At 44.4% G+C, this 26804-nt stretch overlaps 1 protein-coding gene across 1 annotated transcript; it reads left to right on the top strand.

Annotated features, from left to right (window-relative positions):
• Window positions 1-26765, top strand: LRIF1 (ligand dependent nuclear receptor interacting factor 1). Its single transcript, XM_026654357.1, has 4 exons — window positions 1-115; window positions 4349-4611; window positions 20018-20296; window positions 25796-26765. Exons 1-4 carry the CDS (start codon window positions 1-3, stop codon window positions 26261-26263), a joined length of 1125 nt encoding a protein of 374 aa, XP_026510142.1. The 3' UTR covers window positions 26264-26765.
• Window positions 26766-26804: the final 39 nt, after the last annotated feature.

Genomic DNA, 26804 nt, shown 5'->3' with positions numbered 1-26804 from the left:
ATGATCATCGGAAAATTTGCTCCGCTGCTTGCTCTAGAGGAAGACATAGAAACAATGACCAACAATTTGAATGTTGTAATGAATGAGGCAGCAATGGACATTCTTGGGAAATGTCGTAAGAAGACAAAACCTTGGGTCACAAATGAAATACTACAAATCTGTGACATCAGAAGAGAACTCAAGAGAGACAAGAACAGCACTGAGGGAGCTGATAAATACAAAGCGATTGACAGAAAGATCAAGAAAGGAATGAAGGTGGCCAAGGAGATATGGGTTGAAAAACAATGCTCTAAAATTGAAGAGTGTTATCAATAATAAAAATAGCAAACGAGCCTTCCAGATTGTAAAAGATCTGACGAAGGAAAGATGGACCAAAGCTAATGCAATTCTAGTCAAAGAAGGGAACAGTCTTACAGAAGAAAAGGACATCATCAATAGGAGGACAAATTACTGCTTTGATCTATACAATTACCAGACAAATGGAGATCCTAGAGTCGTAGACAGCCCAGATTCAACAGAGGAGGATGACTTTCCAACACTGCGGGAAGAAGTGGAGTCAGCTGTGAAGTCACTCAAGAATAGAAAGGCTACAGGTATTGATAACATCCCAGCCGAACTAATGAAATTCGGAGAAATAGTAATAGATGTACTCACCAAGATCTGCAACAATATCTGGCAGACCGATGAGTGTCCCTCCACATGGACACAGTCACTAATGATCACTCTGCCAAAGAAAGGCAACCTGCAATTGTGTCAAAATTACCGGACCATAAGCTTAATTAGCCATCCCAGCAAAGTGATGTTGAAAGTCATATTGAACAGATTGAAACCACAAGCAGAGAAAATCGTCGCTGAAGAACAGGCTGGCTTTTGTGCTGGAAGAAGTACCACAGAACAGATTTTCAATCTTCGTGTTCTATCTGAGAAGTACCTACACCACCAGTCGTTGTTGACTTCAAGAAGGCGTTTGACAGAGTATGGCACAAAGCTTTCTGGGCAACCATGAAGAAGTACAATGTTGGTCATAAGCTTATTTTTACCATTAAACAACTGTATGCCAAGGCCAGCAGTGCAGTTCTTGTCAATGGCATAATAGGAGAATGGTTGTTCACCACTGTTGGAGTCCGACAAGGCTGCCTTATTTCACCCACACTGTTCAACATCTATTTGGAGCACATGCCCTAGAAGATCACATATGCACAGTCAGCACTGGGGGGGCGAACAATCTCAAATCTTTGGTTCGCTGATGACATTGACAGCCTGGCAGGTAGCGAAGATAAACTTTTCAACCTTGTGAAACGATTGGATGAAACCTCCACAAAATATGGTATGGAAATCAGTGCAGAGAAAACCAAGCTGATGACAAACAAACATGACAGGATCAGCTCACATATCACTGTCAGTGGACAAGAGTTGGAGACAGTGAAACAGTTCAAGTATTTGGGGGCAATCATCACAGATGAAGGATCAAAGGCAGAAATTATGGCAAGAACTGCACAAACAACAGCAACAGTGGCAAAGCTAAAGCCAATTTGGAGGAACAAGAACATCTCCCTGGAATCCAAACTGAAACTGCTGCACGCATTGGTCATCTCCATTTTTCTGTATGTGTGTGAGACATGGACCCTTTCAGCAGAACTTGAACGGAAAATACAGGTAGCGGAGATGAGATACTTCCATAAAATCCTGGGCATCTCCTACTTTGACCATGTCACTAATGAAGAGGTCCGTAACATCATCACCCAATGCGCTGGGTCATATGAAAACCTCCTGACGACCGTGAAGAAGCGCAAGCTGAAGTGGTACGGCCATGTAACAAGATCATCTGGCCTATCCAAGATCATCCTCCAAGGGATAGTACAGGGGAAGAGAAGAAGAGCTAGACAGACGAAGAGATGGATTGACAACATAAAAGAGTGGACAGGAATGGACTTTGCAGAGACTCAAGCACTGACACACAATCGTCAGGGGTGGAGACAATTGGTTGATTGCTTGTCAATGATGGTGCCCCAATGACCAATGTGGTTATGGGAGTGATGATGATGATGATAATGGAAGGGGTGTGGTGCTTTGTTTGAGACCAGGCTGAGGTCACCCCCTGCCTGCTCGCTGTTCCAAGATGTAGGCACAAATTACATCCAGGATTTCTTTGGCCTGCTGTGATCCAGCACCAGTATGAAAGTATACTGGATCAGGCTGTCGGTAAAGGCTTTGCAAGCCAGTCCTGTCCTGTGACCACTCTGTCCTTAAGTAGCTGCCTTTAGTCTCACAAATATTATGAAGTGCACAGCACGCCACAATAATGTGGACGGAATTGGCCACATTGGCATCCAACTGAGTATGCATGCATCACCAACGAGCCTTCAGCCATCCAAAGGCACACACCACTACCATCCTGAAACTGTAGTTTGTAGTTGATTTCACGTTTTTCAGTACCATTGATGTCAGGGTAGGTTTTCATTAGCCAGAGCAGGAGCAGGTATGTGGGGTCTCCCAGAATAACCATGGGCACAGAGACACCATACAAAACCATGTCATTTTTGGGAATAAAGTCCCTTCCTCCCCTTTTAAATATACCGTAGTCTCAATGTCCTCAGCGCCCTGGCATCATGAACCTTTCCTGTGTATCCAAACCCCAGCGTTCATGAACCTGCCTTTGTGATCGAAGAACGAGTGAATAGTAATCTTTTCGATTGACATATTCACTCACTCCTTTCGGTGGGCAAAGTATGGGAATGTAGGTGCTATTGATGGCCCCCATGCAGTTTGTAAACCCCATTCTCTGGAACTCAGCTATACTTTCTGGAACTTTGGTGATGGCAACCACCTATGGTTAGATGAGAGTGTTGATAGCTTTGCAAACCTGTATCATCATGAGCCCGAAAGTGAAATTCCCTACAATGAAGTGGTTTGTGACTGACCAATAGCTGTCCAACATTGCCAGCTTCCAGAGGGCAATAGCAACCCTCTTTTGCTCCAATATGGGTCTACAGAACTGAGTGTTCTGCCACTGTAGCGTTGGGGCCAGCTCCTCATGGAGCTCCAGGAATGTCTGCTTCTTCCTTCTGAAGTTCTGCAGCAACGGGTCAATATCCCAAGTTTCCAAGACAATGTGCTGGTTCTCCTGGTCCAGAAGCAGTGGTTCACACAAGAACATACAGTCAAACACTGGCAGGGGGTGTGGGGTGCAATCTCTGGGAGGGAGATTGGGTGCAGGAGGGGGTGCGGGCTCTGAGATGGAGTTTGGGTGCAGGAGGGGTCTCAGGGCTGGGGCAGGGGGTTGGGGTGCAGGAGGGAGTGCGGGGTGCAGGCTCTGGAAGGGAGTTTGGGTGCGAGAGGGGGTTTGGTGTGCTGGCTCTGGGAACGGGCTCAGGGATGAGGCAGGGGGTTGGGGTGCGAGAGGGGATGAGGGGTGTGAGCTCCGGCCAGGTGGTGCTTATCTCAGGTGGTACAGCGGGGTTAAGGCAGGCTCCTTACCTGCCCTGGCTCTGCGCCACTCCCAGAAGCGGCTGGCATATCTCTGTGGCCCCGGGGGGAGGCCAGGGGACACCGTGCACTGCCCCTGCCTGGAGGCACCACCCCCGCAGCTCCCATTGGCCACGGTTCCCGGCCCATGGGAACTGCAGAGTCAGTGCTTGGGGCGGGGACAGCACACGGAGACCCCCTGCTCCCTCCCAGCCGCTTCCAGGAACAGCGCAGGGTCAGGGCAGGTAGGGAGCCTGCCTTAGCCCCGCTGCACTGCCAGACTTTTAGCAGCCTAAAATCTCCCAGGAGATACAGCCTGATTCTGGGAGACTCCTGGTGAAACCGGAAGGGTTGGCAACCCTAGTAGGGGGTCAGTGAGAGGTAACTGGGGGTGCATGGCGAATGAAGGGGCCAATGTGGGTTGGAGAATGAAGGGGGTTTGTTGAGGGGGATGGGATGAGGGGGTGCCAATGGGGGCTAGTGGGTGCAATGGGTGTCAGTTGGGGTGATGGGGAGTCAGGAGGCAGCTGGGGATTCACAATCTGATCTGCACATGTTGGACTGTGCTCATACAATTGTTTAATTCTCATTTTTGGAACCGGAAGTAGTTCCTACCTACCGGAAGTGTTTCCCAAGCGGAAGTGATCTTGAATCGCGTCTGCGCAGAGAGGCCGCAGGCGGCAAATTCCGCTCTTTCCTATTTTTTCCTCCGCGTGACCCGGAAGTGACTGAAGATTGAACGGAAGCTGCTTCCGACTGGCTGGAAAACAAAGGGCCCTGCTGCGAGGGGACCAGTAGGATGTGCGGGAGGCTCCCGCAGCCGGAAGTGCGTTTTAACGGCCTCATTCCGAGTTTGTCCCTCCGAGCGGGGAAGTGACGTGAGCCGCGGGCAGCGCCTGGCCTCGCAGTAGGGAGCCCACGGGAGACGCCCGCGCCCAGCAGGGGGAGTCCCTGGACCCGCCTGGCACGGGGGGCCGGGGCCGCTCCGCTCCGGAGGAGCCGCCGCGCCTGGGGAGTGCCCTGGACAGCGCCCCCGTGCGCCGCGGGCGGCCGGGCGCCTCCCGGGCCCGCTCCGCGCACCATGTCCGGCTCGCCGCTGGGGGCGCCGCACAGCCCCGAGGAAGGGCCCGGCAGCGCCGCGCAGTGGTGAGTATCGACCCCCGCCCCCGAGAGGTTCCCGGCGGGGCCGCTCGCAGGCAGTGCGGGACAGTGCCCGGGGAAGGGGCTGCGGGCTGGAGCCTCTCGGCAGAGCGGCCCCACCACTGCCCCTGGGCTGGGGCTGGGGAGGAGCCTCGGAGCCTGGCCCCCGCTCGGAGAGAGCTCTGGGCCTGGGGACGGCAGCCACTGCAGGGTCTGGCACCAGCTAGCTGCTCTGGCCTGTCACTGAGCTAGGGCTGCACCGGAGGGGGACCAGGACCCCGAGGTACTGGGTGGGGGGGGCTGTTGCTTGTCACTGGGGTGAACCGAGTTTGGGGTTCCCAGGCACTCTCAAAGCGCAGTGTGAAGCCGGGTAAGTAACAATCATCGTTATGCTCATGGAGGCTTACGAGGACAGGGGGAGACATTTGCACTGGATCCTGAAAGGAATGGGAATCGGATTAGGGTAGGGAAGGATGGGGCGGGGCGTGTAGCCTACTTTCCCTGCTCTACCCTAATGCTGGATTGGGAGGTGGTATGTTTTCTCTCTGTTCAGCTACCGAGGAACAACAGAGAGTGTGTGCACAAGACCTGGTCTTGCCTCCATAGTTAAACAAAGAGCACATTGTTCCTCTGTAAAATTGCATTTTGCTTTTGATTTGGCAGCTTTTTCTAGTGACCAGAGTTGCTTTGTCAAAGGAAAACTTCCCTAATTTGGGGAGCCAGTTTATGGTTCCCTGCTCTAGGTCAGTCCCTTAAAGACATCATTGGCATGGTGCATCAGTCTCAGAAGACCTTCTCTGTATATAGGCAACGATTTTCTTGAAAGACTGAGTGGGATCTAAGCCAATAGTGTAACTAGATAAAGACTGCCCCAAAAGTCTTAAGGGGGCAGCCATCAGTGAGGAAAAGGGCAAGCACTGCTTTCGCTCCTTCCTCCATGAACATCACACAGATTAGGTCTGTGCCATTTTCAGGTTTCTCCCAATAAAAGGTATAGAAGGGTCTCTTCTTATGCAGACAGGACTGGCTGCAGGGCTGCTCCCAGGGAAGGGAATGGGTAGTGGCTTTACAGGTGCAATAAATCTCTCTCAGTTAGCCAAAGATGGTTTCCTACAGGAGCATGAATCAGAGCAAAACTTCCCCTTTTCACACCTCTGAGATTGAGTGGTCTTGTACTCCATACTAGATACTAATATAGAGAAGGGCAGTTATTCGTTCCCACTTGGGCCTTTTTTGGTCAGTCAGTATCTTTGCAGGCATGGGTTAGGAACCTTTTTAAGGGAGCAAGCCGAATCTAATCAGTGCAATGTAATAATTGTAATCTAAACAGTCATTAGAAATAGCTCATCACTGTCAATAACTAAGCCAGGACTAGTTTGTCTTCTAGGTAGCTCCTTGTTAGAGGAGTGCCTAATGATTCAGCTCTATGAAAGGAGAGCTGCAATGCTGTTGTGACTGAGTGACATGCAGCTTCTGAGTCACAGAATCCCTACCCTACAGGTTACAGAAAGATCTAGGATGCACTGATCTCTCCAGTAAGGAAAGTTTACCTACTTTCCGCTAATTGCAGTTCTAGCCTTCAACACTGTTGTCTTTCTTTCTCTCTCCCAAGAGGCAACTGAGGAAACTCCATGATGTCTAAAATACATTTTAAAAAATGGAGAAAACACATTAGGGCCTGTTCTTGCATCAACCATTTCACTGAAAACAGTGAGGAGGAGCTCGCTTGCTCAGAATCAGGTTCTGTGAATCAGGACAGGTTGTTTCCTGTGGAACTCTTATGGAACAGGCAAAATCTATCAAACAGATGAGTTTGGAAAATGGTAAGCTGGAATACACTTTAGAGTTGTAACTATTCACAAAGAACATTCTTTGTCTGGTTCCAGACCTCAAAATATCCAGAAAAGCAACCAGCTGTGAAAACAGAGCTTACTTATTGAATCTTGAGTCTGTAGAAAATGCCCTACAGTCTGAATGATACCTGGACTCTACTTGTTCTTAATCATGACTGTGAAATCTGAAGTTCTTCACACCCTCTGAGATTTAGAAATTAGATTGCTGCATAGTATCAAGATTTAAAATGGACATGGAATTGCAGCAATGGCTTCTTAGGCTTTCTTATTTCTGTGTATCTCTAACATTTAATGTTTGATTAGGAAGATCACTGGAAATTCCTGTGATTGGTGCAGCTTTGGTTCAGAAGTTAACATAATCATTCTTGTTCTGGCAGTCAGCAACTCCTTGAAAAGTCACCAATTCTACAAGCCTTGTTTACCCAAAGTTAGAAGACATTCTCACCCTCACAATCCTGAAGAAGAAAAGGATTTGTTATGCTTCTGCCAGAACCATCTGGTTAAAGCCAAAGCCCTGTGTACTCTAGAGCAAGCTGGAGGTTCTCAAGAACAAGCCAGACCTAAATTCTGGAGCAAGATCACTGGCTCCTGTAGCCTCCGCTGCAATTTCTGATTTTTTTTCTAGCTATAGGTTTGAGTGTCAAAAATATGCAATTAATTTCCTTGTGGAGTTTGTTTTTTATATTCAATTTATTTTATTCTGTCCACACACTTCCAATTTACAATATGCATTAGATTGTCATCTTTAGGTTTCAGAGTCAACATGTTAAGAGAATGGGGCCTGAATCATGGTGTCATCACAAATTTGTAGAGAGTCAGCAGTCCACTAGTGGATTTATTCACACTGAGGATCACAAAATGAACAATTTGATGACTGGGATTAAAGGCACGCTAATAGGTAGCTAAAAGATAAGGAGGGAAACTGACTCTGTCCTCTTGTTTCTTTAAGGTATCATGCAGGCCTGAAATGGTATTGGCTTTTGCTTGTTTTGAATTTTTTCCTCTTCAGAGAGAGATGCATGTAATATTTTTTCTTTATGTCTTTCACACTGGAAATTCAGGACTTGCCTTTTGTAATAGCATAGAGAGCTGGTAAGACTATAGTTGAGATGCCATGCTAGTTAACCCTGATTGAGGGGAACATTACTTTTGTTCAAACAGGGGTAGGACAGGGAAATAACTATTGAAAGAACACCTATTAACATACATGCTTGGATGAACATTTGGGAGAACAGGTTCTTAAGGATTCAACACCCTTCCCCTTCAGTTAATGGCTGAGAAAGTTCACAATAGGCGAACTCTAGGACCACCAGATTTGACATTCCTGTTTATTCTAAGGTAAGAAAGAATCAGGATTTTAAATATATATATATTTATTTATTTTGATATGGAGATCCTCAGACTGCCTTTATATATCAAAAACAACAACAAAAAGCATTAAAAAATGGCCCAAACCCAGATTTTGTTCTGCTTTTGCAGGTCACTTTTGACCGTTCAAGCATTTTCTGCTGCCTTCCCACCACTCCCATTTCTGAACAGGAAGTTTAGAAAAATTGTCATGCGTATTGTCACACCTGAACAAAAAAAAGCCTGGCTCTTAAGTTCAGTAAAGGTAGCATCCCTATGTCAGTTTCCTTTACCCGTGACATGGTGAAAAAAGGTAGGACACTTACACCTGGGCTCTCTTCCAAAATTTCATACTGAAGAAGTTGGATGGATCATTCTAGAGATGTTTTCAACCATCTTATCACTGCTTCTCTTCCTGGAAGTTCATCACCTTCATGTTCTATTCAGGGGTTTGGCTTATTTTCAAGATGTAGTGCATTGTCAAGAGTCATGACCCCAGGGGGAAAATAGACACCCTATAATTACAGTAAAATGGCAGTAAGAGATTAGGATGGCTTATTGAAGAACTAGGGAAAGTTTCTATAAAAATTTCATTTTATTTAAAAAAAAAAAGGTGGGGGGGAGTGAAATGTAGCAAAACTCAAAAATCTGAAACTGTTGAACTCATTTTAAGGATTTCTTTATCAACAATGTCACCAAGAAGCATAAAACTAAAATTAGTAGCTGGAGGTAGGTCCTCTTCCCGGTTCCTTTAGCAATGCCAGAGCTGCTAAGCTCTGCTTGAATTATAGGAGGATAATTCTTTACTAAAAGAGTTAAGTTTCATTTAAAAAAATAGATCCCATTTACTCACATGTGAGTGGACTGACTGGTGACTCATCATTCCATTTAAATATACAAAATAATTCATAATCATATTCTCTAAAGGAAAAGAGATCTGCAATATGGAGAAAAATGGCTTTTAACTCTCTCTGCTCCCCCCACTTTATGATGTATAAAGAAAGGTTGAGACTTTTTAAAAAAAAATTAAATAATTTGAATTTTTTAAAAACATTTGAAATGTCAGTCCAGGTCTTTCCTAGTTTTGATAGAAGACTCATCAGTGATCTCCAGTGTATATGGTGAGCTTTTTCAACCCTTAATTGAAGCAAAAGAAGTGTCACATCTTAACAAAAACTACTTTTTCTCCTAATTATTTAATGTATGTTTGAGTTAAACAGATGTAAACAAAACAGAACTTTTAAACTGTCTGACTGAAAATTCCTTTCCTTCCCCATTGTTCAGCTTTCAATGTCTTGTAATGCTACATCTTGTTAGTCCTCCTTAGCGATTTGTCCATAAGACAAGTGTACCTCTACAGTACAAGCTTGGTATTGTCTAGAAAACAGTATCTGTTGGTGAAGCTTGCCTTTTGCCTTCCTCTTACACAGGGTTCCACGGGTATAATTAGGGGTATGGTGCAAACACCTGTTCACTTCTTTCTGACCAGCAGATATGCAGAGTCCAGAGCATACTTGCTATCATTAATGCCTCTATCATCTGCTTCTTCCTTTGTTCGTGATCATTTGGATGGTTAAAAACAAAAAAACAAAGCCATAACTCCTTGCTGGGGTGGAGGAAGGAGGAGCATGCCTATCATGGAGTTCATTCTTACTCCTTTCCTGTTTTCATTAATAGTCACTTTGAGAGTGGGTTGGGGTGCCTGTGGATTGCACAGGAGATGTGCAGAGCCTCAAGTATTTAGCAGTTCCACGGCTAGGGAATTTTCTGCAAATTCTGCTCCTGGCTGCAGAATCTAAGCTTTTACGTTTAAAGGAGGAAAATTTCTAGACCACATGGTCATGAAAGAAACCTTCAAAATATGATCCATGTGTTACAAACCTGCGTGTGACCCAGGAGTCAGATGCTGTCTTCCCGAGTCTGCATGAACAATAGCTTTGGGAGGTGTAAAGTGACCCCATTCATCTCAATAGGATGTTTTAGTCTGAAACGTGACGACAGCTATTTAAGTGTCCACCTTAATTGTTTCACTGGGGTCATTTAAGCAAAAACACTTAGATGAAGTACTTACCATATCTTCTGGTGCCAAAACTCCCATCTGTGTCCTACTCAGCTAATAAAACCTTCATTTTCCACTCACAACTTCCACACTGCAAATATGGGTTGTCAATACAAAAATATATTGGGGGAAATGTTAAATCTTTATTTATTTATTTAAATGGAGCTGCTGCAGAGATTTCTACCTGCTGTACTGGAGTGCAACATTTAGACTGTGGCAAAGTGAACATAAAATATCCTTGGAAATGAGGTTTCATATCAAAGTGCTGGAGCTGAAAGCTTAACTTTCTAGATTTCAGAGTGAGGAAAGCTCTACAGTGTAAAACCATCCAGCCAATACCATGGTGATGATGTATTGCACCAACCACCAGTGGGGAGCCTGACCTCTGTAGCTGTGGCAGGAAGTTGTCCGACTCTGGGAGTGGAGCATCCACTATTGGATCACCCCAGTGGCTCTATATTTGCTAGGAAAGGAAAATATATTGGCAGACCTCTTGAGCAGATACTACAATTGGAAGCATGAATGATCCCTCAAAGACTCATCCTTTTCCACAAGGGCTGGAAGGCCCAGCTAGATTGCTCATTCACCAGAAACAGAATACTACATACTTCCAGACATTCTTGAGAGCAAGCTGGACTCAGCATTGCTGATGGAGGCCCTTCATCTTAACTGGGTCAGTAGTTCTTCTGTGCATGCCCCATGATGCTGTTGAAGCACAAAGTCAAATGGAACAGAACCAAGATGCTGTTGATTACCCCAGGCTGGATTTCTTCACAGTTTTGGTTCTCAAAACTTCCAGAACTGATATCAGAACCATAAAACCTGCTTCCCAGTTCAGTGAATCCCTCATGTTGTGGACTTGGACTATCAACTATGACTGAAACAGTCAAAACTCATTGAGATCAATCAGGTTCCACATGGCAGCCATCTTGGCTTTCAGCCCTCCAGTGTGCTGACAGTCTGCATTCACCCTGCAGTAACCAAGTTACAGAAACAGTTGCTCCATGTGTTCCCTCTGGTTTATGAGTCCCTTCTACCATTGGATTTGAGTAGTGTTCTCACAATGATAATGGGGCCCCTGTTTGCACCTTTATCAGGTTATTTTCTGTCTCATCTCTCTGAAGGTGGAATTAATCAGAGCCATAACATGAACCCCGAGAGTTAGTTGAGATGCGGGCCTGAGGACTGATCCTCCCTACACCATGTTCCATAAGTTAAAGGTGCTTCTGGACACTCACTCCAAATACCTGTCTAAAATGGCTCTGATTCTATCTCCATCAGGCAATTAGTCTGCCATTATGTTTCCTCGAGTCTCATTCACATGCAAGGAGGTCAAGCTTTTAAATAACGTACGGCCCTCTTGACATTTACATAAACTTATTTATAAGTTCCCCCAGCCTTTTTGTGCTGTCTGAGGGGTTGAGACCCAGAGTCAGAATGTCTCAGGCCAAATGGATCAGACTATGTATATGTAGGGGTTTACTTAAATTGTGGAGAAATGACATATTTTTCATGGATTGATCATGGCATAAATAGCAAATTTTGTGGATGTGTTAGACATCCACAAAATTTGCTATTTATGCCATGACCAACCCACAAAAAATGTGTGATTTGTCTGCAGCGTTTCTCATACTGGGAGTCCCAACCCAAAACGGGGTTGCAAGCCTCTTGTAGGGGGAGTTGTGGTGCTGCCTTCAGAAGTTACTCCTGGGGGAATTTTGAGCATCTGTGGACATGCAGAATTCATGTCTCGCATAATTTTGTTTTTCCCCCGCATAAAAAACATTTTGCCTAAGAACGGCTGCAGTTCCGCCTTTTGCCCATTAGGGGCCGCTGTGGCGCTAGAACAGCTCTGGTGCCACAGCGGCCTCTTGTGAGCAAAAGGCAAAACTGCAGCACTTCTTAGGCAAAATGTTTTTATGCTGGAAAATATAAAATTCTATGCCCAGTGCTGCAGAATTCCCCTAGGAGTAGAAGTTTATCACAGCACCCTGCCTGCAGAATCAGGTTAGGACAGAGTGGGGCACACAGGGCTGCTGGGGGGTCATAGGTGGGTTCAGAATGGCTAGTGGAGGGGACAGACAGGAGCATGGGCCCAGGAGCTTGTGGGGTGACAGCGTTGAGCCTGGGGATGGGGGAGGGGGGCTGTGGAGACCCATCAGGGTGCGGGGTCAGGGGCAGACGTGCTTGACTGAATGGGAGAGGCTTGGGGTTAGCCAGAGTCTGCATGGGGGAGGCTTCCCAACACCCTAACAATCCCCCCACCCACCCAAAGAAAAACCTCCCATCCACACCCAACGCCTTCCAGGTTCTCTCCTAGGCTCCTTCCCTCTCCCTCAGCTCCTCCGTTACTCCTGACTTCACCAAGTCTTTGCACTGCTTCTGATAGGTGCAGAAAATACAGTTCTGTATTGTAATTTAAATGAATTACACAAAGTTGTGTGTTAATATGCCTAGTAAGGAATTTATTTGTTAAAAAAAACACCACCACAAGAATCTTTTTTTTTTTTTTTTTGGTCTGTATTGTTACAGACATACTTGCTGACAGATATTTTGAAATAAATTACCAAAATGATTCTAACTGGCATGATTATATTGTGTTATTTTGACAAATAAAATATGCAGAATTTTTCAGAATTTTCAAATATTGTGTGCAGAATTTTTAATTTTTTGGCGCAGAATTCCCCCAGGAGTAAGAGTTGGGTGGCTGGAGAGCAGTGGCTGCTGGCTGGGTGCCCAGCTCTGAAGGCAGTGCCGCTGCCAGCAGCAGCGAAATACGGATGGCAATACCATACTGTGCCACCCTTATTTCTGTGCTGCTGCTGGCAGTGGTGCTGCCCTCAGAGCTGGGTGCCCCTCCAGCAGCCGCTGCTCTCTGCTCTGCCTTCACAGCTGGGAGGCCGGAGACCAGATTTCATGGGGGAGACCAGATTTCATGGTCTGTGACACAATTTTCACGGCTGCGAATTTGGTAGACCCCTATACATATGCGGTGGTTATTACGATCAGGCAGGTGTTCTAGGGAAACTGAGCCCCCTGGCTGCAGGAGCAGTAAATACCCTCTAGTGAGAACTGGTGGACCTGGCTGAATGAGAGAATAATTTATCAAATAGACAAGTCTGTCTTTCTTTGTAGCTTTCCCCACTTAGGGACACGTGTGCAGGCAGGGAGCCAGCAGTTACCTTTCCTCCCTGCCTGAATGTTAACAACCTGCTTCTCCTCTCTCCAGAGTCCTGGAGGTATGAAACATAGAAAGAGGAGCAGACATCTCATCTTCTCTTTTTACATTCAGCGTCATGCTCTTTCCCCTACGGTGCCCCAGTTTTTTGGTGGATGGGGATGTGGAGGGGGAGTGGTAAATGTAAGAGCAGTAGAGTGGTGGTGTGATGTCTTCTCCCAGGAAGAGTGAAAAGTTATACTTCAGAAAGAGGGGCCTTGTGGGCAGAGGAGGAAGATATTTTGGGGTTTTTGATTTTTAGCTGAGAAGAATGTCATTCCCTGCCACTCTAGTATATAATAATTAGGCGTGAGTACAAACTAAGTGACAGAGTTCTGTAACAGCTGACCCAGTGATGTGTATCACTAGAGAAGTATACGTTTTACCATTGAAAATACTGAAGACTATCTGTTATTTTCTGTAGTTAGCCAGCTTCTAAGATAAGACTATGGTATGTGTACAATAATTGGTGCGAATTAATCAAAATATCTATGTTCTGATCATTTACACTACTCTTTTCTTCTTCCTCTTCTTTTGTTTTTTAAGCATTGCAGGCTGTATGTACCAAGTAGTTCAGACGACTGGGCCGGATGGAAAAAACCTTCTGAAGTTGCTCCCAATCTCTAAATCTTCTGGAAATTTTATGCCACTGGTTCAGTCATCAGTTGTGCCTGATACTGCTAAAGGGAATGTATCAAGTCCAGTTCATTTTACTTTTAAGACACAGATTGCCAATAGCACCACATCTTCATCTGTCAAGATACCTGTTTTTAAGTCCACTAATCCTGGAAAGATCATTCTTACAAGGACGTTGGATAAACAGGAAAATGTTAGCGTGATCCCTGAAAAAGAGAGCTTGACTACAAAACCAGTTTCTAATGTTCAGAGTAATTCTGTTTCAGTTGATAGATTGTCTTTGCAAAATGTTGCTGTGTCAACTTCATCTAACCAGAGTAATACAGCATATGTGTTAGTCAACACAAAAAATCTTCCAGTGACTGTGAAATCTCCTGTGCTGCCTTCTGGGCATCACCTACAGATACCAGCTCATGCAGAAGTGAAATCTGTCCCAGCTTCTTCTTTACCACCTACAGTACAGCAGAAAATACTTGCAGCTGCCGCTACAAATGCCTCTGGAGCAGCCGAAGCCACAAAAACACCAACTGTTATTTATGTGTCACCAGTAAATACAGTGAAAACAGTAGTTCCCAAGCGCTTGCAAACCATTTGCCCAAAACCTGTCACAGAAGTATCAGAATCATTAATTCTGACAACTGCACAAACAACGGTAAAGAGTTCTGTTCCGCCGGTGGGAACTTCTGATGGCCAACAGCGCCAGCAGACTCCGATGAAATGGGTTGTGCAAGAAAATTCCCAGGCATCAATACCTTACCTTGTTCCTGTGAAGTCATCAAATAACATGGCTTCAAAGATCTTGAAAACCTTGGCAGATATGAAGAATGTAGAAAAAAGTTCTGCAAATATTTTACCAATCTGTTCTAACAGCCCTAGTGGAAGCCAGACAATCACTCCTATTAAAGATAATGCTCTGGTGATGTACAATGGGAAAGTGTATCTGCTGACAAAAAGAGGGTCTGATGTTCTGTCAGCCCAAATTGACCAACAAGCCTCTCCGGGTACTGATGCTCCTTTTAAAAAGGACACCTCTCAGCTGATAACCAATAAGGTGGTAAATCTAGTGTTGTCAAAAAATAAAGGTATGACACTCACCCAAAAGGATCCAAAGCCAAGTGTAAATACAGAGCCTGTTCCACAGCCTGATTTAAGAAAGAACTTAAAACCTGCACCCGCTCTGCTTGCAACACCACGTGTGAATCAGCATATTATTACTACAAACCAGTTCAGGCCTTTGTCCGCAACAGGGGGGATTTCAAATGAAGTGAACCCAGTTAAAAAAATGGTGATGGATGAAAACATGCATTGTAACAGCAAAGAGAAGAGTCATTCCCCCAAAGCAGCAACTGCTGTTACTCCTCAGTCAAAACAACATTATGCTTTCAGTGAAGAAGAACAAAAGGTAACTGTCAACAGCAAAATGTGCCCACGTTTATCTGTACCAAATTACGTCTACATCCTGATTCTATGTGACTGAAGCCAGTGTCATTCAAATCACTTTTTTCTCTAAACAAGCATGCTGCCCCGCCCCCCAAATGTTTCTTAATTAACCAAAAAGAAAAGCAATAAGGTTTTAATCAGTAAGATTGTATTATGCAAATGAACAAATGTGAGAAGAGGAAAGAAAGGGAAGCTTACTTCCGTGTTAGCCAATGATTGCCTTTTTTAATCTGGAACAAACTAACTAAAAACTCCTACTGAACCATACCCCTCATTCCAAGCTGTGCTCCCTTTCCGATGGAACCGAGGAGGCGCTCTCCTTCCGGAAGGAAGAGCGAGTCCTGTCCCATCAGTCTGTTTTCCTATCAGCCAAGTCCCAGCCTCTTCTGGGCATTTGGCAAAGAGGGGAATGCTTATTTGAAACTGCTTTGTGCTCACTTTGCAAGAGACAGAGACTGAACCAGCAGAGTCACTGCAGTGTGAGATAACGGTATTTGTGCAAACCAGCTGAAGCCTTGGAAGTCCAAGGGGACTGGGCTACCAGGTGCAAAAGTGGATGCCAGGCAACCATAGACTTACCTCTGACGATATCCAACTGGAGGGGAGGAAGACACAAGTAGAGAGGCCAGTGGTTGACTTTCTTTGATAGTTTCTTCCCCTAAGAGCTTAGTAAAAAGTAAGGTTAAAAAGTCACAGTGCATAAGCAGAAGTGAGGACTTTAATATAAAAAACATGCACACAAAAAATAAACCCCAAAAATAGTCTGATATCCTTTTTCATAGGGTGTAGTTGGCTGACCCTCAGCCTGAGCTCTGCCATAGTTTCTTGCCCCTGGGTTCCCTATGGGAGCCCCCCCCCCCAGGCAATTTCACCACTTCTGGCAGGAGTTCAGTTCACTCCCAGGATCTCTTTTGAGTCCAAATATCTCTAGTCCATGCTGACTTTCCCCAGGTCTTGCCACCGGTTATTGGCTGAGAGCAGCCTTCAAAGGCCTCTTGCCCATATCAGGCTTCCAGTGTCAATCTTCCCCCAAAGAAGAGGGGTGTGGGGTAAAGGAAAGGGCAGCCACTACCCTGGCCTGGGCTCCCCTTGCTACTGAAGCTCACTGCCAGTCCCCAGCAGCCTTTCCTCCTGGGCAAACTCCCTCCTCCCCCCGCAGTAACGAGCGTCACTTTTTTAAGCTCCCCTTTTCCTGATGGAGCATGTTCTGTGGGTATACCTTATGGGCACTGCCTGAGTGTAGGAATGCTCTGCCTTTCCATCAGTGGGATGGGGGCGTAACCCATCACATACCACCCCTCTTCAAGTCCAGAAAGGTTTCTTGCTTAAGAGTCTCCCCAGTCCCATCTCCCTGGAAAAAAAATGCATTTGCATGCTCTTTCCTTGCTTGGTGCTGCACTCTGAAGCTATAGGGCTGGAGTGCTAGATACCAATGCATAATCTGGGAGGTTGAGTCCTTCATGGAGGGTAGCCACTGCAACGGCTGTGACTAGACATGGTCTGTGACTAGAGAAAAGGGACTACCCAACAGGTAATACGTGAGGAAGTACGCAGCCCATTTGATAGCCACAGCTTCCTTCTCAATAATTCAGTCTCTCCCTGGGGAACAATTTCCTGCCTAAATATGAGATTGGGTATGCTTCTGGGAGAGTCCTGGGAGAGTGCCGTTCTCAGGCAAACATCGGAAGCATCTGTATAGAAAATAAACTCCCGGGGGAAGTCTGGGTTGGCAAGGACCAGCGCCTGGCTTGGTCGCATCTTCAGAGTATTCAAGGTTTCAACCCACCAGGCATTAGTGTCTTTGCCTTTTAGCAGATGGGTATGGGGAGCTGTGATTGATGCAGAGTTGAGGTGATAGTATCCCATCAGGCCCAGAAAGCGCCGTGTATCTCTACTCGTCTGTAGCGTGGGGCATGAGTTTATTCATGGACTTTGTCTAATACAGGTTTCACAATGTCTCCTCTTATCTGATACCCTAAAATAAGTTACTTCTGTCACAGCCAACTTACACTTAGATGGGTTAGCTGTGGGGCAGGCTTCCTGTAGGGATGTAGGGACTGGCTGAACCTCTTTAAGTCAGGATCTCCCCTTCCCTCCTTCCCCCAGTCCAGTGCGGCTTCCTTTGTTCTTCGGGGGTTGATGATGCCGTGGGCAGCGACCAAGGGAGAGACGATTTGGGGCGCTGCCCTCTTGTAGCCCTTTCTCTTGCTCAAGAATCATCTCCCACTGATGTTCAGGGGACAGAAAGTCTGTGTGGCCAGGAACTTGTTTGTGACTGCCTTCCAGAACATGCTGGAACAAGGCCTGGGCAAAATCATATGGTGGAATCTTGTATCTTTACATATAGCGTTGCCACACATACTTTACCAGGACAATAATGATCAGCAAATCATGAGTTTTCAAATGATACCTTACACAGTATGCTTTGTACAAAATGTATCATAGTCTTGTAAAAGGGGTGAACATAGGGGTACAGACCGCCTTCCCTTGGACCCATCCTGTGACCATCAACTGGGGGGAGTCCTCCTACAGGCCCCCTCTTTTGTCCATCCCTCTGTGTAGTCTCATTCCATCCAAGGGCGTTCTTTTTTCATATTCCCCTGTTTTCCCTGGGAGCAGCAGATTATCGAGCTCTTCCCTGCGGTTCCTTTCTGGTGGGGAGTGGGTTTAAACTATGGGACCTGTGTCTGAGGTCAAGGGCTCCAGCCCAGTTTTTTGCCTCACCAGGTGGTTATTCAGGTGATACCTCATCTGAGCGTGGCCCCATGCCTCGCTGAGGTCATCCCCTCTTCATGTGGGTAGCTTAGGTTGCTGGGGTGAGGTTTGTACATGTTTTCATTGCACCCAGGATGCAGCGTCTGCTCCTGGGCAAACCTCCCTCCCCTCCCGCCCCTGCTTGCAGTAGCAAACTTCACCTGTTTTAAGCTTCTCCAGGTGGAGCATGTCCTTCAGGTGCATATGGTGAGAGTTGGTAGTGTTTTTCCTGGAATCAATCCGTGAGGATAGAAAATGAAAATGTAGGGGAACCTTTGATTCTCTAGCCCTGTGGTGAAATTATACTTATCTCCATATGCTTTGGTAGAGGAAGTCACAGTCTTCCTACATAGCAATAAGCCGTTGACAGGAGAATGGATCAGGTATGGGGAGAGAAGGAAAGGGTTTTGAAGCAAGGACAGAAGAGAAGATAACAGGACGATGCCGAGTAGCAATTACCATGTCATCCTGGGACATGCTACCATACTAAACTAAAGTCATATTTGCTGTATGATACTTGGCTAAGTTATTTATGTCATCACAGTCCCACTAAGTCCCTCATTCAAAAGAACAGCATCCGAGGACGAGGAGAGAACAATGCAATGTGACGCCAATCATACCTGTCCCCTTTGGGACAGGCAACTGGGTAGTACAGCCCTGGGTTTTGTTCTTAACTGTTTATTGCAGGGTTTTCTAGCTTGTGGATTGTGACTCTCAGGAAGTTGCAAGGGGTTTCAGGAGAAGCAAAGGAGGGAACATGAGGCTATTCCCCAGCCTGGGAGTGTTGTAGCCCTCAGCATTTCCCTCTGTTGCAGGGCTCTTGATTAGTTGAGTGGAGATAAGAACTCTGCTTAGCAGCATGGAGCAGTTCCAGGATCAGCCAGCAGGGAGAACTAGAGGCAAGAGTTGTTTCCTTCTTGCCAAATGCATTGTGGGGAAAAAGGAGGTGCTTGGTCCCCACATGCTATGCCAAGCTGGGGAGGGATCCAATCCAGATATGTAAATGTTGTGCTCTGAGGGGGAGAGATCCACTCCCTTTGGGCGGTGGGGTGGGGTGAGGCAGAAAGAAACTTTGAGGGAGACAGAGTAGCAATTTTACTGGCAACAACCCTTCCCAGCCACTAGACACTTTTTTTTAGCCTTAACCCACAAAAAAATAATACCATGACCCAAATCCCACAATCTTCTGTACCCACAAAGGATTGTAGGATACAGTGAGTGGCAAGTCAGAGTATTTGGCCATTTTGTGGTTGCAGACTAAGAAAAGCTGAGGATCTCTAGATGAGAAATTCATTATTTTAAAATATTATTTCATTTCTTTGTTTCTAGTCCCATTTTGGCCCGTGCCTCCCCTCTGCCAGCCCAACCATTCACATGAGCCAGGCACACTTCTTATCATTTTATACGTATTTTAAATCACTGCTACAAATTATGGGTTTGGTTTTGGGTTTTTTAGTTCATTATGTACCTCTGCACCCAAAATGGGACTGAATTTATTTCTGTCGTCTGCTTTGTGATACCCTTATGTCAGAGCTTTCTCAGTTCCTGAGGCCTTTGTGGAGACCAGATAGTGTCAGATGTTTTGCTTCCTCTCTTCCTCTCTCCTCCCACATGTGCATGCTCAAACAGGTGTTTGTTGTGTGACAGGCCCTGATGGTTAAGAGTGGCATCAGGTTACAACAAAATTATGCACAGAGGACTGTTAATACCAAACTTCTAGAATTATCAGTCATCTTTGAAATGTAGGCACCAGCAAACACACTGTGATCCAGGAGAATCTTGTTGTGATAAATATTTCCTATTAATCATCTGTTCCTTGGTAATTCTGGGACCTTAGGATAAGTGGCTACCTTTGCCTCTCATAGCACTTTGTTAGTATACTAGCAGGACTTGATAACTTGAATTTATATGCTGTTTTAAAATAAATAAATGAACATGGCAATGAAAAGGCAAATGATCATATTATAATATTATAATTTCTCCAAGTAAGCCAATATCTAAAGTTTAATGAACACTTTTTTACCAGAATGTCAATGTTTTAATGATCACAGGTGTGTTGATGAGTGGCTGCATCACTGTTTATATACTGTATTCTTATTATTTCAGATTCAAAATGAAAAGGTGTGCTCATCAGAAAAGGCCACTGAACTCAAACACAAAAGAGAACCCCATGGGAAACAATACCTGGAATTAAGAAAGAAATTCGGTCTCTTTAAAGAGGAGAGAGTATACCTTAATAGAATTCCCTTTGGAACTCCTCCTGCAGGATCAGAAGCAAGTGTGTGCTCCAGGAATAACTTTAAAAAGAATAATGATTCTTGGAGTGCATTACCACAAGAAACGGCGATAATAGCTAAGCAGCAGGACCATGGTGAAGAGGAAAAGGTATCTCAGTGTTTATGTATTTTGATGTGTACCCTCCAATAGCCTATGCTTACACTTTTAGAAGTAGAATTTCACTGCTAATTAAATTACAATTTAACACAAGTGAAATTAATGTGAAGGAAAGGGGAGAGGAAATAGCATACTTAGCGATTCAGCACTAGTTCCAGACTGTAGCTACCACAAGTACAGGCAGTTGGTTGCCACTCATCTGTCATGCAGATGGCACTCAGTTCACTAAAAACGCTTCTTTTCTCCCAGATTCCTTCAAACCACCTCTCACAGCCTCCATCGGTGGTTCCTCTTTTGTTACTAACCTCGTCAAAGAAGCAGCTAGAACTTCAGGCAGAGCTGTTATCTTGACGAGTTTTATGGCATTTTTTAACTTAGTCTGTGAAAATCTGGAGGTGGGAGGAAATTATTTGCTTGTAAAACTCTCCCTCAAATAGCCATCATCATAGCATCCACTCGAGTGCTTACTGCGGTCTCTGTCTCCTATGATCCAGAGTAGCCATTCAGTACCTAACAGAAGTCTTAAATCAGACAAGACATTTGCTTGTCTCCTCAAGTTGGCATGGAACAGGATGACCTTCAACAGTGGCCTACAACAGGCCATGTCATACAGCTGTCAGAACGTGTATTCCCTCTGAGGAAGAGTCTTCTCGTCAAGACTGAGTATCCTGGCCCTGATCTTCAAAGAATCTAGTGTTATTTTTTTAAGTTCTTTGACCTCACGGACTTGACCCTGAGTGAGGTCTTAGAGAAGAAATCATTCATTCAGATTCTTGACATATGCATTCATTGTCCTTGTTTTTAAAGAATAGAACAACATGTTTACATCCAGAAGTCTCACATTAAGTACAATAAACCCAGATACCAGCATATTTTGTCTTGCAGACCAGTAGTGAAGTCTAGTTCTTTCAGGGATGGGGAATATCCAGCTGGAATCAAGAGACTCCTCTCCTTAGTAGGTAGGGTGTCAGTGGTGCTGGGCTAAGTGAGAAAATTGTCTCTCTCCTTGAGGGTTAGCCCACAATCCTGTTAGATAAGTGTTTCTTGTCTTGTGGAGACGGAAATATCTCAGAATTCCAGCCCTCCTTCTTCCCACCCTTTTTCCTTTGACAACTGTTTTCTCTTCTCACATTCATGATCCCTCATCGAAGAAATCATATCATCAACAGGTTGCATCATCTAATCAGTGTTGGAGCCTCTTTTCTGTTCCCATCAGGCCAGTTGCTATAAAGAGTCAACTCAGTTTAAATTATGGTCTCCCTTTCTCCCCAAAATCCAGAGCAGTCAGACCGCTCTTGGATACATTTTGTGAACATTCAGCCATTTCCAGAAGTTCAAGATGGAGTTTCTCTCTCCACTCTGTCCTGGCAGCTAGGGACTAAGAGGATTTCTTTGCCTTAGCTGATCTCAAGGATGCCCAATGTGTCCAGTGCCCACATGCATCAGGAGTTTGTTCTCAGGGCAGCTCACTTCACTCCAGTTCAAATCCTTGCCTTTTGGTCTGACATCCAAATACATGTGCCTTTACCAGGAGGATTGTTGCTTATTGCCAAGGCTATAAGGAAAGCAGGCATGTGTTGATTGCTCATTCAAACAAAAACCATGTCTGAAGCCACGTGAGTGGTGTTACAGCTCTGAAACAAAGGAGCATAAAGAGCCACAGACTCTTGAGAGGCTTTACCACTGGGCAGAGTAGAACCGAGGTTAGTCAAGGCCTCACGTGTCTTCTGACAGCTCAGCCAATAAGCTGACAAGGCTTAATTTTGATAGGAGTCAGGCACCTAACCATAGGCTCTTTTACAAATCTCATTAGACACCTTCTGTATCTCTAGGCACTTCATTTCCTTTGTACATCTGCCCCTTAGTTTCACTTGAATTAAACAGGACTTAGGCTTCTAAGTCACGTAGGCGCTTTTGACTGTTTTATCTCTGGTCTTGATGTAAACATTTCAAGTGATGGAGAATTTACCATATTCCTTGGTAATCTGTTTCAGTGTTTAATTACACTCACTGTTCAAAATTTGCATCTTGTTTCCAGTCTGAACTTTGTTGACTTCAGCTTCCATCAACTGGATCATTTTAAGCCTTTGCTAGATTAAAGAGCCCTCTAACATCAAATATTTTCTCCCTGTGTGGGTAACTGTAGACCCTGATCAAGTTGCTTCTTAACCTTTCCATCAATAAGAAAAATATATTGAGCTTATTTTAGTCTGTCATTGTAAGGCATATTTTCCACATCTCTCATTATTCTGCTGCTCTTCTGTGAATCCTCTCCAGTTTTCAACTTCCTTTTTTTAAAGTGTGAGTCCATGAACTAGACACGCTATTCCAGTAGTTGCCTTACCAATGCCATATACATCTCCCTCCTCCTTCTTGCTGTTCCTCTGTCTGTACCCCCAATTATCATGTTAGCCCCTTTTGCTAAAGCATCACACAATCTGCAGATTAGGGAAGATCAGGCTGTGTTCCTCACATATAGGACAATATCTTCGCAACCACAAGAGCTAGAAACTTAATTTTAAATGAATGCTTAAATTCTTCAGAAACTGCTTGACTGAAATCCAGATGTGATGTATCTACTTTGTCCCTTCAGTCACTTATTTTGTACATCTAGTTAAAAAACAAGAACAAAAAGCAATGAGATTTGTCTGGAAAGATCTGTTCTTTATAAACTCGTTCTGCTTTTTGCTCTTGCTTCTGTCACCTTTCATTAATACCAACTTCCCCGTCAGTATTTGTTCCATTATTTTATTAAGGATAGGAATTAGATCTATGGAGTAGTAGTTGCTACTACTTTGCCTTTTGAAAACTAGTGCTTTGTTGGCTTTTCCCTGTTGTTCTGGCATTCTTATTTCTTCTGAGAAATAATTGCAGTGGTACAGTAATTTTGATTGATAATTCTACAATACATTAAGATTCATAGAAGTAAGAGTCCTTTTATCCATCTAAGAAGGCAGTATCCAACTCCACATTGTTCAAAGTCTGACACCAAATAGTTCCACTCTACCCAATCAAAAGCTTTCTCATGATATAATACTAATAATATCAGATGCCAGCTCTCCCTAATTTTCAGTAATCATGTGGATTTTTTAATGTAATTATTAAATTACTAATTCAGGCTTCAATCTACTGATTTTTCAAGCCTGCACATTTTACATATATAAGTGTGTGTGTGAAAGAGAGAGATAGAGACTTAGTCACCACCACTCAGGTTTGAACACAGCAATTAGAGCTGCAGCCACAGGGGGCATTCTTCTCCATTGCCCAGGGAGGTCTGGGCCCAGGACTGGCCAAGATAATTAAGGACCCTAGGCAGGATAGGAGGGCAGCTTTCCTAGGGTCGATCCTCCCCTTCTTTTTGTTTGGGAATGGGGAACACGAGTGCAATGGGGGGAGCCTCCTCGTTGGCCATAAAGGAGGGGAGGGGGAAGAGAGAGGTCCATGCAACCTCCCTCATTTTTTTCATAAACATCTTTAAAAGTCTCAGAGCAAGGCTGGCATCTCTGTGATAGCCAAGAATTTTCCTTTGATTAGGCAGAGTAAGTAGCTCCCAACACACATCCAACGTTGTTAGATGTCTTGTCTTGGAGGAAGCCTGTCGTGTGTGTGTGTAATATATATAATGTCATAATGTATTTAATCTAGTTCACAGGTGGGCAAACTACAGCCCGCAGGCCACATCCGGCCCGTGGGACTGTCCTGCCCAGCCCTTGAGCTCCCGGCTGGGGGGGCTCGCCCCCAGCCCCTCCCCCGCAGCCTCAGCTCGCTGTGCCATCAGCGCTCTGGGCGGCGGGGCTGCGAGAGCCGCCGGGTGTAGTGTATTAAATTGGTCCCCGTAGGAATGTGCTACTTACGGAGCACCAGCACTGGCAGACGTAAGTAGTACACCGTAAGTAGCACATTCCTATGGGGAGCAATTTAATACACTACACCCAGCCCTCCATACAGTTTCGGAATCCTGATGTGGCCCTCAGGCCAAAAGGTTTGTCCCCCCTTCCCCCCTGATCTAGTTGCTGAAACCTTGGTCGGTATGTTTATATCATGGTTTACCGGGAATAGGTCAACAGGATGATTTAATAATATATTCTCCCTGGATTTGGGAGGACTATTCTGGTTGCTTCTTTCATTGATGCTGAAAGCTTTATCCCAATTGTTAAAATGTCCATAAGTGGGCCTATTCACACCCATTTGACGAAGCTCCATAGATAACTTAAGATGTGCATTGAGGTCCTTAATCGTGGACCATGGAAGTTTTGCCATTGACTCCAGTGGAAGTAGAAGCTTGGGGAGGGTTTTCTTTCTTCAAAAAAATATAGGAAATCCCATTAAAAATGTATTAAGGTATCACAGTGAAGCACTTGAAATCCAGGAGACACCAAAGCCGAGTTTACCCATGAAACCTGAACTCTGTCCCCTTGTGAGTCTTCCTTATAATACAGTCTTCAATGATGTGATTACAAACCATTAATTTCACAGGACCCCTTCCCCATTCAGGTACGAATATTGGATGATGAGCAGTGAATGACACACAGGAGCAACAGTGAATTTTAAATAACATTAGAACAGAAGTGGAGAGGAAAGCTGCACACTGTACAGTTGTCTTTCAATATTTTATATAGTTTAAACTAATTTAATGTAGTTCTAAGAATTGTTTCAAATGCAGTAGCTACATGTGTATGCTAAGTGTCGCAGTAAGACAACACTTGAATATTTTAAACCCTGCATAGTTTGTCCTGTTTGTGGTCGCTTCAGTTGAGGAAATGTAAAAACTGGTGACTTATGCCTGGTCTACACTAGAAAATTAGGTTGCTTTAGCTGCATTGATCAGGGGTGTGAATTCACACCCCTGAGCAGCATAATTAAGCCAACCTAAGTCCCCGCGTAGACAGCGCTAGATCCACAAAAGAATTTTTCCGCCAGCCTAGCTATGATCTCTCAGGGAGGTGGATTGCTACACCAATGGGTGAATCTCTCCCGTCAGCGCAGGTAGTGTCTACATGAAGTGCTACAGCAGCACTGCCACTTTAGCATTTTAAATGTAAACAAGCCCTATGTGTGTTCTTACAGTAGTAATTTATGGCAAGGATGCAAAAATAACCTGGTTCTTTTCAACTGCTGCAAGTAACAATCAGTCAGTCAACAACAGTGATGTAGTTCAGTTAGATGGCTTGTCAATTTTCACAGTTGTTGGTGTGCATTGTTGGAAGATAGGATCAGCTCTTGGTTTCCTCTTGTTCTGTTGGTGTTGGTGTGGGGACAGAATTAGGATTCTGCAGGTTTACATACTTTTTAATATTTATTTACTTAAGGGTAACCTTAACCTTGGAGCATATTGCATCAAACCGTTTAATAAATTATTTCAGCACAGTAACCTCAGATAACTACAACAAATAGTTGTTCTAGTATGTGCTTAATTTACCTTGATGATAAAACATTGAAATGCTATGCAATTTAGTGTAAATATGTTTTTTTGTTTTTCTTGATATACAGATAATTGTGGACCTGGAACAGGATTTGACTAAAAAAAGAAAAGCAAAACTCTCACCAATGCCAGAAAATGGAAAGAGAAGGAAAATGATGGTCAAATCAGCCATAAATCCAAGCGTGGAAAACAACAGCACCAGTTCTGTAATACTTAACAAGCGTATTTCATCCACACCAGTCTTATCACAGCAGAAAAATTCCACAGGCTCTATCGGATCGTCTCTAGGGAGGAACTCTGAGCAAGACCCATGTGTTCAAGCTAACCAAGTTCAAGACACATGCTGTTCAGATTTAGTTTCTTCCGAAGATGATGTTTCGACTAATGAAAGTTCCTTTCGAGACGATGCTTTCCCTTTGACTCCACCGGACTTGGATGAAACAATCAGGGATGAAAAAATAAAACGACTGAAACGGCTATTAACAGAACGAGCAGCAGCACTGGAAGAGATGCGTAAAAAGATGCAGCAGACCTGAAAAATCTAACAAGTAATCTGGACCATATTCATTTTGATTCCCTTGACATCGGTGACTCAAACAAGAGATTAATTTGGTTCAGTGCCTCTGAACGTTTAAAATGAACATATAATCTAATTACCTGGTATTCACAGGACATTAATGGGAGCTAAAATGCATGTATATAGAGGAGAGTAGACCCCAGGAGTAAGGAACAGAAGAACTGAATTGTCCAGTAATCTGCTTTTGGGGAGCCCATGTGTGTCAAAGAATTTAGTATGCAGAAGATATGCTATTTGAATTGTCAGTGTGGTGTATTCTCTAGCTTTAGAGTGAGAGCTTTCTGTACTAGTGCTAGAAAATTCTTGTGCTTTGGAATTTCAAGGCCTGTTTTTTGGCAATGAAATGTGAATTGCAAACCTCAACTGTAGATTTTTTTATTATCATTATTATTATTATTAGTGCATGCTCACTTGTAAATTACAGGAAATAAACTATAACATTAAATTGTTTCAATACTTTAGTGGTCAGTGTTTAAATAAAGATTATTTGATCCGGTCAT

This window comes from Terrapene carolina, unplaced genomic scaffold (genome assembly GCF_002925995.2).
Source record: "Terrapene carolina triunguis isolate 2854851 unplaced genomic scaffold, T_m_triunguis-2.0 Scaffold191, whole genome shotgun sequence".
Lineage (NCBI taxonomy): Eukaryota > Metazoa > Chordata > Testudines > Emydidae > Terrapene > Terrapene triunguis.
This window is presented reverse-complemented; position numbering and strand designations above follow the sequence as displayed.

Bases quoted from the DNA above. Each gene is read 5' to 3' on its own strand.
- LRIF1 (XM_026654357.1), top strand. From the start codon at position 1: ATGATCATCGGAAAATTTGCTCCGCTGCTTGCTCTAGAGGAAGACATA. The intron at 4,612-20,017 runs GTGAGTATCGAC...TTATTATTTCAG, and splicing joins CCCGGCAGCGCCGCGCAGTG to ATTCAAAATGAAAAGGTGTG. The intron at 20,297-25,795 runs GTATCTCAGTGT...CTTGATATACAG, and splicing joins ACCATGGTGAAGAGGAAAAG to ATAATTGTGGACCTGGAACA.